Source organism: Arvicola amphibius, chromosome 4 (genome assembly GCF_903992535.2).
Source record: "Arvicola amphibius chromosome 4, mArvAmp1.2, whole genome shotgun sequence".
NCBI classification, from domain to species: Eukaryota; Metazoa; Chordata; class Mammalia; order Rodentia; family Cricetidae; genus Arvicola; species Arvicola amphibius.
The window spans coordinates 46,950,443-46,970,260 of NC_052050.1; the positions used below are offsets into that span (position 1 = coordinate 46,950,443).

Here is a 19,818-nt window from a genome sequence, read left to right on the forward strand (position 1 = left end):
ATTAGAATTATCAGAATGAAAAATAGTTGTTGACGTAAACTTAACACACAGGATACAATTAGACTTTTCAAAGAGCGATCTGGGAGATGGTCCCAAGGAATCCATTCGGAACACAGTGCAGATAAGAGATGAAGTGTAAGAAGAAGAAGATAAGGTGTGTGGACAGCGGCCTGGGAGGTCTCTGAGCAGCAAAGTGGCTCACTAGTGAACAATTACCCTGAGTAAGAGCTGAGAGCCGGTGAGAGTTGGAGAAAGCTCGCAAACGTACTGTGGCTCCTGTTTCAGAACCAAAACACTGGTAGGCATGTTTAAACGAAACAGCAGAAATTGAAGCTTAAATTAAGGTAATGCTAGTTGAGGTTAAAGACAGTCTTTGAGGTGGTGACAGCTAGGCGGGGAGCAGACTTCCCTCCAGCCATAATAGTTGTTGGACACTGGGCTGCTCTCTTTAAAGTATTGTCAGAGCAAACAAGAAGACATACTTTAACCTATAGTTCTGTACCCAGAGAAGCTGTCACTAAAGATAAAATTAAACTGTTTCCAAACGTTAGAAACAGAGAGAGTGGCGTGCCTCTCAGCGTATCCCTGGAAGACTTTACTGGAGGATGCACTTTAGTCAGAAGAGAAGAGAATTGCAAAAGGGTCGCCACTAAAAAAGTAACAAGAAATAGGTAAATAGTCTTGAGAAGTTTAAATGCTGATGGGGTATTATTCTTGGCAAGTTTAAAAGGAAGGTTGGTTGCATTTATATTTATTTTTTAACAAAAATAGCATGACGGACAGGAGGACAGAAGTCAGTGGGTGAAGCATGCAACAGCAATAAAAAGCCTCAAAGCAAGAACTGACAAAGTTTTAGGGAGGAGTAGACAAAACCCTCAGTTTAGTGGGAGAGTCTCAGAAAACAATGGCTAGAATAGAAGATAATTGTGAGACCTATAAAACATTTGAACAGTACAGTAAGCAGATTCAATCTTGTATCCTTGCTCTCAACAAAAGAAAAAGAAATGCATCCTGGACTGCGAAAAGGAGAAGAGAAGGGTCTGTGTATTATTAGGAAATTTAAAATAATGCCATATAGATTATGTTCCCTGAATATGACAATTAATTTATCAACCAACAATAAAATACTTGAGGGGAAAATAATCTTGTATTTGGAAAGCGTTTTTCTCAAGGCCCCTTTAAATAACTCGTGGGCAGAAAAGGAAACCACAAAAGAGCTGACAAAATATTTAGAACAAGATGGCAATAAAAACACTACCTATTGGAGTGTGTGGGATGCGGTTAAAGTGGCGCTCACACACAGATGCAGAGCTGCAGATGTGTCTGTGGAAGAGAAGAAAGACCAAACGAGTAAACGTGCAGGTTGATAAGCCAGGAGGAGATGGTAGGGAAGAGAAGGAAGGATGAGGACAGGCATGCGGCGTGGGAGCGCACATGGGAAAGGCGGAAAGCCTACGTTAGGGAAGCCTCAGCTAGGAACAGAGTGTGGGAAGGATGCAGGTGGGTGATGGGGTGCAGCTGAGTTGGGAGAGCCTGGGTCTAGCCTCAGCACTACTGGATGAAGCAGAAAACTGGCCCATGAACCGGCCATGGTTACTGCTATACTGGAGGGACGCAGCTGCTAATAACGAAGCCCGAGATCATAAAAACAACATCATAGCATTGCATGTCATGGGCACTTGGGTAGAAAAACTTAAATTACCCAAACTGACTCATAGAAAACTTATATGTTTGCTATTAAAGAACGGTAAGGGGGCCTCTTATAAAGGATAGCTGGCCCAGAGATGTCACACATACACTACAGCAAACCTTTAGTGAACCAAAAAAGGGAAAAAAATTCATGTATCACACACATCATTTCAGAAGACAGGAAATAGCCTGTGATTTTGCTTGGTTGGAATTATACCTTGTTATGGAAACTTGGCAAGGGAGGTACATGAAGGAAAAAGGAGGCCAGCGTTGTTTTGGAGCATACATGTGATGATCTAAATAAACAAAGCCAATTAAATTCAGCAGAATATTAAAAAATCATATATCACAAACACTCGGCGTTCCACCCATGGAACGAAACAACCCACGAGGTTCACGGATTAAAAATCATATGATGATCTAAGCAGACGTGGAAATTGTTCTGTGAAATTCAGCGCTTTGATAATGTGCTAAATGAATCAGGGAACAGGCTAAATTTAGAGTCTTTTGTTGAATCCCTTTCCCAAGCAGATTCCATCCCTCTTATATTTTGAGTAAATCAGATTTTCAAATATTAGATTATCTTTCATAAAGGTTCATTTGCATATCAAAATGTAAATATATCCAGAAGCTGGGCCCGGTTATCTGGGAGAATTAAAAAAAAACAAACAAAAAAGAAAAAAAAAAAACAACAAAAATCAAACAGATCTACAAACCAAAAAATAATCGTGACCTTGAAAGAAGCAACTTAATTGCATTAGCCAGTTTTTCAGGTGTGATCTTTAAGTACCTACCACCCCTGGGGAACACAGGAAGGAGTCCTTTTTCTCACCTTTAGTGTGGTGTCCCTATCCCTAAGGCTGGCTGGGAAGGCAGATCTGTTTCCAGGGAGATGGATGTGAACTGAGGACCCTGCCTGGTGTGACTGCAGCCACTTTATCCTCTGACTGTCTTTAATGGGTGCCCTCATCGTGCCCTTATCTGTACCCAGGTCCAAACTGAAGACAGTGCACGAGCGGATCCCCTTGGCTGGATTGAGCAAGTTGCCCAGCGTCCCTCAGATTGCCAAGGTAAACCATGATAATTGAGGGAAGGTGGCTTTTTCTGTCAGCTGATGGCTGGTTCTGGGGTGGGGTTGCAGGCTCTGCCTTTGGAAACGGGGAGGCAATTTTGCTCTTTGCCTCGATGGAGCGAGGTGGCTTAGCAGCTGCCTCTGTCTTCCTCCCTCCCTCTCTCCAGCTCACCTTGCATCTCAAGTTGCTACACTCAGGAGACAGGAGAAGTTGGAAGGCAGGCCTGACCATGGCTAGTGCTTCAGAGGAGGACAGTGGGGGCCATGGGTGCTTTCACTGAGGGGTGGGGGCTGGGCTATGGTGATCCAGATCCAGCCCTGACCTGAGGAAGGGGCAGTTGGGGCAGTTGAGGCTCATGTCACTCACTGTATGAGTGACAGGTAATTGGGAATAGAATCAGCATAGTGCAGTCACGGGACTGAGTGGGACCCTCACTCCGAATACATAGAATATATTCACTCTGAATACAGGAATGCCAGAAGAATTGTGCCTTTTGTGGGAGTTGGGGAGTGATGGCTTCTTGGTATTGTCTTCTAGTCAGAATGGAAATGTTTCCTAGACTTCATTTTTTTGCTTCCCTTTAATTTATTACAAAACCCTAGGACCCCAGCATGTCCTCAGTCCACATTAGTGAACAGCAGAATTTGACCCGCTGTGCCTCGTCCTCCCATGATGCTTTCTGTCTGTGGGCAGAGGAGCCAGTATGTACATTATAGACATGGTTCTTGACCCGTGTGTTTCCTTCATAGGCTTTCTGTGATGATGCAGTGGGGCTGAAATTCAATCCTGTCCTGTACCCCAAGGTGAGGACCCTTGTGTTCCTGTGAACTAATTGTCCCCCACAACTCTGCAGCTTGGCTTGGATCTGTACATGTGGGGCTCCATGGGGGAGCTCCTTGCATCATGGAGGGGCCATGTGGCTTCTCTATGATGATCTTCTATGCCTTCCTCTTTTTTTACTTAGCCCTCCACAAACTCATACCCTGGGAGCCATCTCCAGTCATACCTGGCTTCCAACCTAGCTGAGTAGTTCCCTGGCCTGCTGTGAAGGTTGATGGGGAAGTGTTTCTACTTCTCCCCAGCTGACTTCTCTGAGACCAGGGTTGGGATTGGGCAGATTCTATTTATACCTGGAAAGCCAGTCAGATCCAGCCTGACATCATGGAGGTATGGGGTGCAGAACTCAGAAATGCACTAGGAAATTAGAGGCCAAACCTTGGCTCCCTGTTGTCCATGTTACTGCAGCTCTGAGGTCCTCTAAGCCTTGCTGGCCTTAGTTAATAAACTGGCAATTCTCTGATATTGGCTGTCTTACAACTGGCCTAATCTTGACCCCAGTTCTAGTAAGGGGATGTGCGCGGGGAGAAGCAATAATAACAAAACAAACCAACAAATGCAGTCAACAGCAATTACAGCATGACAGTGCTTAAATCACCCACAGTGAAGAATTGCTTGAAATTGCCCATAGGAAAAGACCCCATGTACTGACTGCTGCTTCATAAGCCAGCAGAGGCTCGGGGAGGAAATGGAAGCAGAGATGCGCTTCCTCTATGGCTTCTGCTGTGGCCAATGCCGCTGCAGCTGAAGCTTGCGTGGTGAGTTCTGTCCATCCCCCAAGTCTCAGCTCTGACAACCAGGAACCAGGAGATGAAATTTCTGGCAGGGAAGCAAGACCTTCACCCTGCTTCGACATTCGGAACACCTTGAATGTCCTAAATGGCTACCACTGGGCACAGCGGTGGAAGCATATGTGTGTCTGCGGGGTGCACTGGTGGCGTAGTCCTCAGCTGCATAGAGCCCTTCTCTCGGATGCCTCTTTGGAGTTGTTTTATTGTCTGTAGACACCAGCAATATGCTGCACCCCAGAGAACGTTTTGCATCATTCAGACTGACCTACCTTTATAATCAAAGCTGAATTAGTGAGGTTTAATAACCAGTAAAACCCCATCAAAAAGGCCTAGCTGAACTCGGGTTTGGCAATTCTTGTCACAGCCATATCCATCAAGAGGCTGCAGGGTGCTCATTCACAGGTTTGCCTTGGGAAACCCGAAGGGCCTGGTGGGAATGGAAGAACAGCTGTACTTCATGCCGTCTGTCTGAGGCCGACTGAGGTCCGGATAAGACGTGGATCTGGATGAGATGTGTGTGTGTGTTTTCACATGTGTAGAGTTACATGTTCTGAGGAAGGTCTCTGTGACCAGCCTTTCCCCTGCAGGGTACTGCTCTCCCCTTTAACTCACTGAGGCAGCCATGGAGGGCAACTTACAGGGTGGCTAGCAGGGCTCTCACTGGGAGATCTGGGGAGCGCCCCTTTCCTCAGACAGCCGAGGCCTTCGCAGAGGTAAAGTGCAGTGGCAGCCTGTCACTGGCCACCTGTCTCAGCCCAGCCAAGCTGGGTTCTTCCTCTAGCACAGCACGTGGCCAATCCCTCCTTTGTGTTGTAGAGGTTTCCCATTAGCCCTCAGGTAATCTTCTCTTTCTCATAAACTGGTTCAGTTCTGATGTTTCCGGAGGGTTCCATAGGTGATGATGGCAGCGGCAGCTGCTCTGTGCTCACCACTGTATTACCTTGTCTTGTTGAGTCTCTGAAATTCCACATCTGCCATTGATCGAGGAGGGAGCCGACGCATAGCGAGGCTGACTGGTCACTAAACACTGCATGGATTCAGAATCAGACTTAAGTATTTCTTAATTAAGTAATTCACATCCCAATTTTGTGAGGCAAAATGGAAGCCTAACTAGAGCCTATGGCCAGGCTTTTTCTTTTATTTTAACCTTGTGCATCTTCCTAGAGCGCATCCATCTTATGGGTTGACTTCTGGGTAGGAGCGATGACTCAAACTTACATTCTGAAAAGAATATGAACTAGAGCAGAGCCATCCTTGCTGACCATTTGTTAGGGGAAAGGGTTGACTTTATTTTTTATACTACAAATAAAACCGTGGGGTAAAGTGAATTCCTTATGTCCCAGCTGTGGCTGGCACATCTGGATGGGATTAGAATGGGAGGTTTGGCTACCGCTGGGGAAGCCCAGGTGCTGGGAGCTAGAGTGGGCCTTAGAGCAGCTTCCTGGCGTGGGCCAGTTCTCTGCTTCTCCTCCTCTGCGTGTGTGGCCGTCTCCTCCCTGGGCCACTCTCTGACAAAGTGGACTTAGCTTTCCTTTGCCTCCTGTTTATGTCAGTCTTGATTTTTTTTCCCTTTCCACATTTTTTTAGGCCTCTCAGATGATTGTGTCCTATGATGAACACGATGTCAACAACACTTTCAAATTTGGGGTCATTTATCAAAAAGCCAGGCAGGTAAGCACCATAGTTCATGCTGGTCACCATAGCCTCTTGTTTACGGTAAGCACCACGATTCACGTTGGTCATTGTAACCTCTTGTTTATGGTAAGCACCACGGTCACCATAGCCTCTTGTTTATGGTAAGCACTATGGTTCACATTGGTTGGTCACTGTAACCTTGTTTATGGTAAGCACCATGGTTCACGTTGGTCACTATAGCCTCTTGTTTATGGTAAGCACCACGGTTCACGTTGGTCACCATAGCCTCTTGTTTATGGTAAGCACCACGGTTCACGTTGGTCACCATAGCCTCTTGTTTATAACTTTCCATTGTTTCTTCACCCCAAGAGCAGGGGTCCTGAGATAGGCTCTTTGTCTTTTTAAAGATATGCTTTATTTTTTAATTATGTGTATGTATGTGTATGTGTGTGTGTGTGTGTGTGTGTGTGTGTGTGTGTGTGTTGTGTGGGTATGTACACATGCAAGTACAGGAGCCCATGGGGTCCAGAAGAGGGAGTTGGATTCCCAGGAACTGAATCAGATGTGAACCTTTTGATGTGGCTGTGAGGAACTAAATCCATGTCCTCTGCAAGAACAGCAAGTGCTCTTAATCACTGAGTCATCTCTCCAGCCCCTTCTCTCTCTCTTTTCAATTAGAATATTTAATGTAATTTTTATTTTAGCCTAGCATACTAAGCTAATCTTGGCATCTTCATCTCTATGTCATTATACCTTGTTCTCCTTTGTTTCTGACCCCTACTGAATTCCTCCTGGAGTTCAGCTGGTTCCTGATCACCTCTCAGTCAGCTTTCTTATTACACATCCTCCACTACCCACTCTTGTTTCCTGTTTCCATTGGAATCTCTTCATCTTTCATGATCACAAACACACACACACCATGCACACATGTGAACACACACATACACATAAATTTTTTGTTTGATTTTTTTTTGAGTTTTGAGACATGGTTTTACTAGGCAGCCTTGGCTGGGCTGGAACTTACTATAAAGACCAGGCTGGCCTTGAATTCAGAGATCTGCTTGACTCTCTTTCCTTTGTGCTGGGATTAAAGGTGTGTAACACCATGTCTGGCAGAGACACATAGTTTTTAAGTTCAGAGGTCACATATGTGACATTTGTCTTTCTGAGTCTGGCTTATTTTACTTAACACAATTATTTTGACTTGTATCCATTTTCCTGAAAATGTCAAAATTTCAGTTTTCTTCATGGTTGCATAAAATCCCATTGTGTGGTAGTATTTGCTGTTCATCTTTTGATAGACAACTATGCTGGTTTCATTTCCTGGCTGTTGTAAATACTGTGTTCATAGACATGGATATGTAAATAGCTCTGTGGCTATTAAATGCTCTGAATACAGTTGTCACATTTAAAACATAAATTGGATTAGAGGTAGGTGAATGTTCAAGGAAGACAACTTCGCAATAAGGTCTGCAAGTCTTATAGAGAATGGTTTAGTTCTTACACAGTAAAGTCTAATTCTTCCTTGCTCCTTCAGCTTGTATTTATCTGGGGGCTATGAACCATAGAAAAACACAAACAATAGAGAGGGAATGGGTTAGCCTAGGCTACTCTTCTTCCACCTTTTTCCATTGGGAAATTAGCCCTTTCTCCTCATTCATTGGGGTGTTGGAGCCCAGTGATGTCATGTTGGTAGGTTGAAATCAGCCTTGTTGGAAATATTTACACCATGCAAATTAGAAAGAGCAAAACTTCTGTTCCCTTGCTGGGAAAGCTGGTTGTTAAACCTGTTTTCTACAATGAACATTGCTAATGTCCCGAGCAGGATAGTCAGCCAAAGGCACTGGTGTCTCCTTATCCAGATTCTGTGAGGAGATTCTAAGCTCATTTCTCCTTTGTATCCAGTACCCAGCATGGTGTTGGGGACACACACAGGTATACACACCATGCACACACACACGCATACAATCACACTTTTTGAATTTATATGTGTGTAAGAGTCAATTGGTGTGTGATAAATGAATGAATGGGAAATTTGGTTTTGCTAATTGCAGGTCATTGATGTTCTGTGGTTTTCTTTCATGGCCATCTCTTTCTTGGTTAGCTGATTTCTTTGTTGGTTAGATGGTTTCTTTGTCTGAAGATATTAGACCACAAAAAGCACAGGTCTGCTTCAAAGCACCAATTGGGTGAAGAGTTACAAAGTCCACCATGGATACATCTCATAATTCAAGGGAGAGGATTCAGGTTGCCACTGTAATGACTTTCACATATTGACGCCTCTATTTCATATATCTTGGCTACTATCACCCCGTAATTAAAGCTCTTTGCTTGTGAAATTTACCAAAACATACTTTACAAGGTGATTATAATTCAATGTTCCAGCAAAGTTGTAATTATTGAATATTAACTATCCACCTCTGAGAAGGAAGGAGCCGTGTTTTGTTTATGTACCCAATGCTGCTGCTGCAGGGGAGAAGCTAGGAAGATAAAATACTTTTAAAAAATGCCAGGCAGATTGTTGCTTTGCAAACCTACAGCTGGGGGACATTTAATACGAACATTTGTTGCATAAATGCTCTAAACTGGTCTTTGGATAAAAATAAGCCTCACCTAACTGTCCTGTTTGTCATGCTCTGTGCTGAGCACTGTGGGTGACAGCGATGACTAAGGCCTCCTCCCTGAGCGTATGGTCAAGCTCAAGGGCTGTACAAAAACAAAGACAATGATGATGGCCATGCTGAGTGTGCCAGCCCCAGAAGGCACACTGGGTTGTTTCCTATTGCAGATGTAGCTTGCCTGGAAGCAGCTACCTTTCCACACAGCCTGTAGTGACAAGGTCTTCTTGGCTTGCTGAAGATCAGGGTTAGTACACTCTGTAAACTGGAGGGTGGTAGACTCTTTAGACTTCGGAGCCCTGGGCACTGCCACATCCACTCTACTCTGCAGGTAGAAGCAGCCTCAGACACATATGTAAATGAGTTGGGCTGGTGGTGTTCCAATAAAACTTTATTTATGAAAACAGGAAGTGGGCCAGTCTTGACCACTTAGGCAAGCGTTAGCTGCCTCCTGTTGAACAGCAGTGTTCACCTGCCGGTTCAGGATCTGCATCACACTGTTTGTTCTGCTACGCTGTTAACTACTATCTCTCTAAAAATGTTTTAAAGCTTAAGTGTATCTACTTATTTATTTCTTTATTTTTGTGGTGCTGGGGATCAAGCCCAGGGCCTTACACATGCTAAGCAAGTGTTTTACCATGCCCCCAGCCCCTTGGGGCTTTTATTTTGAAAGGAATTTATACAACGCTACTCTAGCTGGAAAGCCATTCCCGCTGTCTCTTGCTATGAAGTAAAGGCAGTTTTGTGTGTGTCTGTTTGTGTGTGTTCATGCGTGCCTGAGAGTGCATGAGTATGTGTGCAAATGTGTATTTGATTTATTTTGTTTTGCTTTTGAGACTGTAGTTCAGGCTGATATTGAACTTGCTGTGTAGCCCAGTCGGGCTTGGAACTCATTTTTCTTCTGTCACAACCTTCTGCTTGCTGAGATTACTGAGAAATACTATTAAAAAGCAAAATGAAGTTGTTGAGATGAGTTAGATTGTGTGGCCTTGTGAAAGCTTGGAACCTGAGGTCTGGTCTTATTTATTGTAAAACAGGCTGGGGGTGCCAAGCCCAGTAGTAGAGCGTTAGTAGGGTGTGAGGAAAGCCCTGAGTTCCACCCCTAGCAGGCATGGGGGAGCTAGGGAGCTGTTTGGTGGAGACTTTGGCCTTGAATAGACTGGCGAATTGGAATGTCTTATGTGTAGCCGCAGGTGTTTGTGGATCCTGCCTCCGTGGGCAGAGCTCATGGATTAGGTAGGACTTGTCAGTGATTTAGGTCTGTCACTACTTAGAGAGCTTACTATTACTTTCAATTTTGCCTTCTTTAATAGTTATTAACCTTCTTAGTTTTGCAGAGGAGGAAATAGCAGAGAAAGGTCTGATGCTTTTACCCAGTTTCCCTAAAGGTCAGGTCTCAAACTACAATGCTGTGTCACAGCCAAGATTGCTGACATAATGGATCTATTACTCCAGCTTCCCCAGTTCACACCGACTTAAAAACACACATCTGTCTGTCTGTCTGTCCACGTGCATTCAGAGATCAGAGGATAGCTTTCAGGAGTCAGTTTTTTACACTATGTGGATCCAGGAGTTGAACTCAGGTCATCAGGGATGACAGCAAGTGCTGCTACCTGCTGAACCTTCTTGTAGGTCCCTCACATGGATTGATTTGTATGTGGTGTGTGCGTGTGTGTGTTGTTCCGTGTTGTTTAATCCATGTGAAGGTTCCATAGTCATGAAGCAGATTCTCACCGTTCGGTTCCCTACATTTTCCTTTTATTGCCGCCCCTCCCTCCCCTGCCTCTGCCCTTCCTTCTAGTTCCAAACACTGGCAACCGTTTATCTGCTTCCTATCCTAGTTTCACACTGCCACAGCACCACCCTGATACGGCACCATATCTTTATGAGTTATTGTCATTTTAGTTAAAAACCTTCAGGGCTGCTCTCTGCTCAGCAGATTGTCCAACGTCTCAAGTGTGCCGCTGGTTTGTTTCTTTTCTTCTTGTTTCCCCCTCTCGCCCTCTATTCCTTCCTCCTCCCCCTTTTCTGTTTCCCTCTTTTTTTTCCCCTCTTTCCTTTTATTATTTGGAGAGAGATTCTCACTGTGTAGCCCAGGCTGGTCTTGAACCTGGTACCTCCCTGAGTGCTGGGGTTACAGGTGTGTGTCCCCATGGCTTGTGTCATCATGTCACCTGGCTTAGGCTCTGTTTTTATTGCTGAGTAGTATTCCGTGGTCTGGCTGCACGTGCTTAGCCATTCATGCTCTCAGGCATCAGGGTCGTTTCCAGCTTTGGGGACTCATGAGCGGAACTACTATGCACACTTTTGTGTAGGATTTGGGGTTAAGAACCTTTGTTTTCATTTCCCTGGGTTACCTGCCTAGCAGAGTAATTGCCGCTCTTATGGCGAACTGCATGTGCAGCCGCCAGACCATTTTCTGAAGCGATTGTTTCCCCATCAGCGTGTGAGTGATCCAACTTTCCTGCATCTGAGCCGGATTCGGTGCCGCTGACTTTTAATTTAGCCCTCTGACTCATGCGTGGTGCACCTCATTGTGGTTCTAGTTTGCATTTCCCGGTTGGCTAATGATGCTGAACCTCATTTTTTAAAACATCATTTTTTTTTTCATGTGCGTACTCACGATCTGTGCGTCCACTCAGGTGAGATGTCTATGACTTGACCGCTTTCTAATTTTCCTTACTGTAAGTTTTATTACAGCTTTACCAATCTATAATTCTCACGCTGTGCGCTTCACAATAGTAAGAATTACGGCTCCACAGGTGGCTTGAGGTGTGATCGCAGTGGCACAGCAATAAGGATCTTGTTCCAAAATATGCTCATCGCTCTCCAAATAAAACCTGCATCCATGGAAGTCACTCCTCTGTCCCATTAGCTCCTGGAAGATAGCCAATTCAAGACCAGCCTTGGCTACATAGTGAGATTCTGTCTCAAGAGTAGTCTGCCTTCAGTTCTGTGAGTTGGTCTATTCCGGACCTTTAAGAAATGGAGGAATATACGTGACATTTTTGATTGGTTTCTTTCACTTAGCTAAGTGTTTTCAGGGTTCATCTATGTTGTAGCGTGGTCTATCTGTCCCTTATTTAGGTCAAGTAATGTTCCACTGAATGTCTATGCCAGACGAAAACAATCCATCGGTTGCTTGACAGATAATCTGGCTGTTCCCACTTGTGGGTTATGCACAGTACTGCTGTTGACATTCATGTACAAGGTTTTTTTGTGTGTGCGTGTGTGCGCGTGTGTCCATGCGTTTTGTTGTCTCTTGGGTGTATACCTAGGGGTGGAATTGCTCGGTAGTTAGCCTTCTGAGGCTGGCAGGCTGTTGCCAGAGTCTCTGCCCTGTTCACATTCCTGTCAACAGGGAGCAAGTGTTCAGAGGTCTCCGTGACCTCCCCCACACTTGTTCTTGTCCCTCATCAGCAGACCCATCCTAGTGATTATGAAGTAGGGTCTTATTTTTTTTTATTACTGTAGTTTTTGTTATGAGACAGGTTCTCACTGTGTAGCCCAGCTAGCCTAGAATTTACTCTGTAGACACACCCTGGCCTCGAATTCACAGACTTTTGTCTGCCTCTGCCTTCTGAGTGCAAGGATTAAAGGAGTGTGCCACCACGCTGAACCCTTCTTTAGAGTTCTTTCACTGTGAGTCCAGTCCTATACTTTGAATCATGGTTTTGGTGTTAAGTCTGAGAGCTCTTTGCTCTGAGCTCTGCTGGATTCCGAGACCTCCTTACCCAGGGCCAGCACCCAGCTCGGCAGTGTTCCTCCATTAACATGTCTCTGAGGGCAAACGGACAACAGGGCAGAGGAGAAAGGAACCCCGGGTTTGGACAACCCTTTCGCTTCACACTCAGTGCTTTCTTCCCATTCCTTCCCCGGCCCCTGTGTTTCTTCCAGACCCTGGAGGAAGAGCTGTTTGGGAACAACGAGGAGAGCCCAGCTTTCAAGGAGTTTTTGAATCTCCTGGGGGACACCATCACATTGCAGGACTTCAAAGGGTGAGTTTTGTCAGAGGCTGACTTCATTCATGGGTGGGGCCCATGGTGAGGGCCGGGCAGACAGTTCTGTCCTGAGGGAGCGTGGGGCTTTGCCAGCTTCCGATACTTTGCTCCCTGCATTCCTGAAGACTCAGTGGTCCTAGGGATAATCCAGAGTGACAGGTTGGCTGAAAGGCAGTGGCCTCCGCAGCGTGATGAGATCGCTCCTGCTGAGGTTTGCCTTCCTAATTACATTTGGCTCAAACTGACAGTGAGAGGGATCCACCTTCCCTGCCACTTACCTGGCAGGAGAAAGAGAACCCTGTGCTGTTTGTAAGGAAGTGACCCAATTTGGACAACATGCGAAGAACAGATAATGAAGACTTCACGCAAACACAATAACCCTCTCGGCAGAAATCTGTGCAGCAGTGTACAGTCCCTTAAACGGAAAGAAAGCTAGAATATTGGGACTGTTGTTTGGAAAACCCTGGCCCTTGATTTTCCTTAGAAAAGGTGACATTTGGGAATATTTCAGACCTGTCCAACTGAGTGACTGGCATATGGCTGAGAGTCCTAAGATTTAGTCCTGGGGCCAAAACAAGCACCTAACATGTTGTGCAAAGCACTTAGTCCAGTTGTCCTAGGCGTTTGATAATTGCTTTCTTCCTCTGCTTCCTTCTTCTCCCCCACCCCCTTGCTCCATCTTCTCCTCACTTTGCCGTCACTACTATTGCCTGGAGTCTGGAGTCAGTCACACCAGAGTTAGACTCCTGCCTCCAGTGCTCACAAGCCCTCAGAGGTTGGACCAGTGACTTTACCTGGAGAACAGTCCAGTTCCTTATCTGTAAAAAAGGGAGATAAATGTGAACATGGTAACGCCCTACAAGGTCACAGGGGATTAAAACTTAATGCAGACAAAGCAGGTTTGGAACCCGAAAGGGCCTGAGGTGTATCTGTTTTTTGTTTTTTCCTTCTGGTTGCTGAAGACTGTGGTCCCAGGCTGGCAGCCATATTTCTGTGAAGGGAGAAGAGCTGGCTCCTAGAAAGCCACCAGTTCTTTCCCAATGTCTCCTTCCTGGGATGATACAAATGTGCAGGGAGCACCATGTGTTTGTCTCTACAGAAGCTGACTGTTCAAAGCTCATCAGCTGTCCCTCTTGTCAGGCCCCAAGTCTCCTATGAATTCACCCATATCCAGTAGAATGACTGACTGTCCTGGCTCCTGACCAGTGGCTTAAACAGAGCAAAGGCTCATGCCCAGGCTTGGGCCTTGGGGAACTAGGTCAGGCATCTCTATGGGGTTATGAATGGATGATGGCCTTCTCACTTGAACAACCATGTGGAGGGTACATAACCAAGGCTTGAGGTAGAGGCTTTGCTTAAATTAGTTAATTTGGTTGTGTTGTAAGACAAAATCTCACTCTGTAGTCCAGGCTGGCATCAAACTCCTGCTTTGACCTTTAATGTGCTAGGGTTGCTAACATGTGGCCAATAGATCCCAGCCACCAGGTCCGCCTCCGTCTCTCATATAGGTGGTTGATGGTAGGACACTTGGCTAGCTGCTCAGAAGACCCAATCTCCACACCCTCCTACCTTATACCCTCATCGGCCCTCAGCTCTTCCTGTCTTCTCGCCTACTTGTTTGCTACCCATCCTCAGTGGCACCATGACGCTGCTCCACCTCATTCCTCATTCTGCTCCTGCCTTTTTTCTTATGCCAGTTTCCGAGGCGGCTTGGATGTGACCCACGGACAGACAGGGGTGGAATCGGTATACACCACTTTCCGTGACCGGGAGATCATGTTCCATGTCTCTACCAAGCTGCCCTTCACGGATGGTGATACTCAGCAGGTAACCAGTACAGAAGACAGGGCCAAGCTGCAGGTCGCTTCCACTTGACAGATGGGACACTGCAGCCTGGGGTGGCCTGTTAAAACACTTCCTTGAGACTCGGTGTAGCTCCTAGCATCCGTGGACTCTTGTCTCTAGCACCGAAAGTAGAAGTTAGCACCAGGATGTCAATGAAGGGTTGAGCTGAAAGCAAAGTAAACAGTGCTGGCAAAGGCTGCCTGGCAGTTCTGCAGATGGGAGTCGGAAGCGGGGAGAGCAAGCTGAAAGCACGTGACTCTCAGCCAGTCGGTGGCCTCGCAGCTTCAGAACAAGTGGAGTGGCGTCTATGTTAGAGGGTTCTGTGGGTTGCTGAACAGCTGGCTTCTGTGGGCTACTCCTGGCGTGTGCCTGCTTCTTGGGGGAACCTCTGTCCTGGCCACTCAGCCTTTCTGCTCTTTGCTGCCCTGTGAGTATGAGGTTTAGTAGGAGAATCCTCGCAGCCTCCTTGCCTGTCCCTAGCCTGGGGACTCTGTGAGACCTGTGACTCCAGCAATTGTCAGCTCTCTCCAGGGCAGCTGCTTTGAGCTGCACATCCCTCTGGAGGGTTTGACTCTTGCAGCAGATTCTGGCTGTTGTGACATTAATCACCTTATCCCACTTCTTTCCTCCTTCCTATTTCAGAGAACACAGAAGGGGCAGCCCCCAAGCTCTGACCTGTTTGTTTCTGTCTAGGGCACTGGGAAGGGAGTGGGATTGCAAAGTCATAAACACTGTGCATGGTTTCTTGGGAATAAAAGAAATTGGCAAGCAAATTATGATTTGGCTCCCAAATAATAACTGAATGTTCTAGAAACAAGTGGGTGTGTGATTCCTTGTGTAGCCAAAGTGGGTTTTCCCTGGGTGCCTCACCTTTGTTCCCTGTTTTCTTATGGCTTCCCTCACCTACTGCCCTAGTCTGAGGCTCATTACCTCAGGGTCATTTCAGCCTGGGTTGCTGCAGAGCTTTGCTCTTGGCAGGAACCAAATCAAAGACAGTTCTTTCCTCTTAAGAAATGGGCGCTGGCAGGGTGTGCGTGCGTGCGTGCGTGCGTGCGTGTGTGTGTGTGTGTGTGTGTGTGTGTGTGTGTGTAATAAGTGAGATACTTTGCATAAAGACACCCAGTACAATGTTCAGAGCAGAGCAGACACTCTGTGGATGAGAAACCCAATTTGAAAGAGCTGAGCACAAGTTCCACTTTGAGTGTGCATTTAGTAAAGCACCAAAGACGTTGATTGGCAGGACCTACGTACAGGAAAACCTTAACATTTGTAATCATTCATGCAAACAGCCATCCACAGTCCCTGGCACATAGTAGGGGCTTGTAACCCAGATCACATGGCAGAGTGCCTGGCACTGTTGGGTTCTGTCCACTCGTTCTCCCCTAGCCAGTTGACCTGCATTTCTCAGAGTGTCCTTACCTCTGGTGGAATGCTCTGTCCCCTGCCTCTTCTGTCTGCATTTCCTCACCAATCTTGCCTGTGTTTTTCAGGATGCCCTCTGCTGCCACTTGCTCTCTGCTCCTAAAGCTGCCAGGTACTTTCTGCCAGAGAGCTGCTGATTTACCCTTGGCTGGCAGCTTGGTTAGTGAGTTCAGGTGCCTTCTCCTGTGTTTGTGTTTCTTCTAGATCAATCATGACTGGCCTGACATTCTTACATTCTCTCCATGGTCCTCGGTCCAGGCTATGTATGCTGTTGAGTTTAGTTACACTCAGGCAGGCCAGCTGTTACCTAACAACATGGCCATCTTCCTCCCTTTCCCTCTTGGCTGTTACCACAGATTGAGAGAAACAGCACCACAAAGAGCTGGACCTCAGAGCTCAGGGTTTGTGAAAGGTGGAAGAAAGAGGAATTTGCTGCTAAACTCCTCTGTTTAGGGAGGTTCCTAATTCTCTTGTAACAGCGAAGTATTTTCTGTTTAGTTGCAGAGAAAGCGACACATTGGGAATGACATTGTGGCCATCATCTTCCAAGAAGAAAACACACCATTTGTCCCAGATATGATTGCTTCAAACTTCTTACATGCCTACATTGTTGTTCAGGCTGAGAGCCCTGGCACAGAAACCCCATCCTACAAGGTAAGAAAAAGCTTCACTGGGGGGACATTCACGGGCCCAGGTACATCCCTAGGCATGGTGGGCTCAGTGACAGCAAGAGACACTAGGTCTTAGCTGGGCAGTGGTGATGCACGCTTTAATCCCAGCACTTAGGAGGCAGATGCAGGTGGGCTTTTGAGTTTGAGGCCAGCCTAGGCTACAGAGCAAATTTCAGGTCTTAAAAGTATTGCACTCCCCATGGTTGGTCTGGCTTCTGAGATTTGAGCCCGGCCCTTGGTGGAAAGCATCTTCCACGATCATCTCCTGCATCCTTCCGCTAGCTCTTCAGCTTCTCACTCAGTGGTCCAGAAGCCCCGAGTACTGAGCTTTGGATATGGTGATGGCATTTTCTAGAGGAAGTCTGAGGAAGAGGAGAGGATGGCCTGCTTTGACTGAAATGGGCATTCAGTTTACAGTTGCTGGTAGACACAGGGTTTCTTCTTCTTTGCCTTCTGTGTGCTGGGAACACTAGGGAACAAGGAAGAACGGGCTTTGCTGACCCTAGGCAAGGGACAGAGGAGCCAGTGAGTGCAGCTCAGTCAGGGCAGCATCATAGCCACCCTGCTCCTACTGAGGAAGGTTTGAATTCGTGACCTGTGCCTGTGTCTTTCAAGGTGCTCTCCAGAGTGCTGCCCACCCATCTTCCCTCCCTACAGAGGCACCATGGTCATAAACTATGAGGAGGACTGGGTGACACTGGGCCTTAGCTGAACCCTACAGGAGGAAGACAAGAAACAAGGAAGAAGAGTAAAGGAGGGAGGGATCCCAGAGAGAGTGACACAGCAGCCTGGGATCTCTGTCTCTGCTCTGTCTGTTTGTGCCTGTGTGATTGTCATCCCTGGGCCTCTATCTCTATCACTGCAAAAAACAGGGAAGTTGGATTATATAACCTCAGAGAGCCTTCTAACCCTGGCCACTTGTGGAAGCAGAGATAGAGGCAGGGTGGGGGTGTGGCTGCCAGGTGGATTGGGGAGCTCTGTATTTAAGGTGCCCTTTTGTACATGTAGTCCAGTTGGATAAGTAAAGACAAAAAAACTGAGCAGTGGTGGTTCCCACTCTGTGCCAGGCTCTGCATTACGGCAGTCTATTTCTACATTCATTTGTGTGTGAGTGTGCATACGTGTGGGTGGGTGTGTGCATTTGTGTATGTGTGCGTGCGTGTGTGCATATGGAAATCAGAGGCCGACTTACAGGAGTCGGTTCTCCCCTTCCACAATGTGGCTCCTGGGGCTTGAACCCAGGCTGCTGGATTTGCGGCAATGTGCGCGGCAAGTGCCTTTACCCTCAGAGCCATCTCACTAGCCCTTGAATAGTCTCGAAGCCTAACAAGTCCCATTAGCCTGCTCATAGGTCGAGACTGAGACTGATTGCTGCTGAGGACACTTAAAGCTGAGGCCACTGAGTCAGGGAGCCTGGAATGGGAAGTCTCCCAGGAGCCTTGGGGCAGGTGAGAAACTGGCTCCATGAGTGTGCATGAACTGTGACTCTGAATTACTTTCCTGGTAAGTGTTTAGTTCCCATCACTCTAGATTGTAAAGGGATTCCGCTTGGCAATCAATGGGATCTCCCCATACTACCCCCAGAGGCCACTCCAGCCTACCCAGAAGTTCTACCGAGGATTCCAAAACTCTTCTGTGAAGCAGGAAGTGCTTCCCCTCTTCTGACCCATCATAGGCTTCCTTGAACAACCCTGCCAGTCTTCTGGTTTTGAGGCCACTACCTGGACACCTTTGTTGGGTCTCCAGGCTACGCTCTCAGTTCCCATGGGCACCTGGTCTGTCCCCCATACTGAGTTCCTTCTAGCTTCTAAGATGCTTCCCCCAGTGACCTGCCCCTGCTTTCTCCCAGCCCATGCCGGCATTAGATACAGGAAGGTAAATTCTGCTTTCTGAAGCGAGCTGAGAGGAGGGGGTGGACAAGGCCTAGCTGCCTGTAAGACTGAGGTCAGAGGAGGAGCTGGATGAGGGTGGGTTGATGGATGGACAGTACCAGAAAGGGACATGGATCCTGCCCCTGCTGACCTGTGGACTTTACTAGGGCCACATTCCCTGAGCTACTTACTCTGTCAGCACAGACTACTTTAATGCAGGCCCAAGGGGGAGGGGCCCAGGGAAACAGCTGGGCCAGCGTCTGTGCTTTGTCCCAAGTGTCCCAGATACCCACGGTAGGCAGCCAAATTCTTGCTCCAAGATGGAATTCTAGACTTGGGCCACCGGTGCATGGTAGGTGGATGGAGGGGGGGCTGTGCCTGGCACTTGGAGCTCAGCCAAAATCTTGTCAGTGAACACAAACCATTTCTTGACTCTGAGTACCTCAGTTTGGGCCATGCCGACAGCCTTGAGCTTGTAGGAAGAATGCCCCATTGACCGAGGCTCTGCTTCTTTCCCCCTGGACCTGGCAGGGCCTTATTTTGGCTGGGCCCCAGACTGCCCTGCTCACCCAGTCTGGCAGACTATTGCATCTGCCCTACTTCACAGGCCAGAGTGGTTGGCAGCATGCCAGGGCCTTCACGTCAGCCACTGCTAAGGAAGGGATAGGGCAGCCTCCCCAGAGCCCTGTAGCCTCAGGGGCCGACAGCAGCTAAGACCAAGATAGTTGCATGCAGAGAGGAGGTGAGGAGTGGAAGCTGCCTGCTTCCAGGACCACCCTTATGCAAAGTCCCCGGATGTTCTTACAGCCTGGTCTCACAGCATGTGGCTGGAGCCTGACTGTCCCCCCACCCCCATCCTCATTCCCAGTCAATGCCTTAGGTATCTGTACTCAAGCTTCAGCCAGACTGAGGGGACTATGTAGGGCCAGGCTCCAGGACCTGGGTCCACTGCCTATGTCAAAGCTCCCAAGAGCCCCAAGTATTTTCCCCAAAATTGGATTATTTGTTGTTGTTATAGTAATAGTTGTTGCTGGGGTGTGTGTGTGTGTGTGTGTGTGATGTGTTGGGAGAACCACAGACACATCTATGGAGGTCAAGAAACAACTTTGGGAGTCATTTCTCTTCTGGAGACTTTAAGGCTTTGTGGGCAGTATTTTTTTAACCTGTGGCACCATCTTCTGTCCCAGTATTTACTTTTTAAACACTGGTTTAAAACAGGTTTGGGGGTCACTATAGTGGGGGAAAACCTCAGAGCTGTGTTGGTGTGATCTAGATTCTCTTTACTGACTCTTCTCTGGTTTTGGGTTGGGTTGGTTCCATCTCTTTTTCTCATCAACAAAATTGGCAGTAGTAATTCTCAGTTGC

General features: G+C 47.1%; 1 protein-coding gene across 1 annotated transcript in view; it reads left to right on the forward strand.

Moving 5' to 3' along the window:
- Rap1gap2 (RAP1 GTPase activating protein 2) overlaps positions 1-19,818 on the forward strand; it is a 101,316-nt gene that overhangs the window by 63,735 nt on the left and 17,763 nt on the right. The window contains 6 exon segments of the mRNA XM_042054878.1: positions 2,681-2,759; positions 3,512-3,565; positions 5,978-6,061; positions 12,541-12,641; positions 14,342-14,471; positions 16,410-16,565. Of these exon segments, the coding sequence (XP_041910812.1) occupies positions 2,681-2,759; positions 3,512-3,565; positions 5,978-6,061; positions 12,541-12,641; positions 14,342-14,471; positions 16,410-16,565 (604 nt within the window).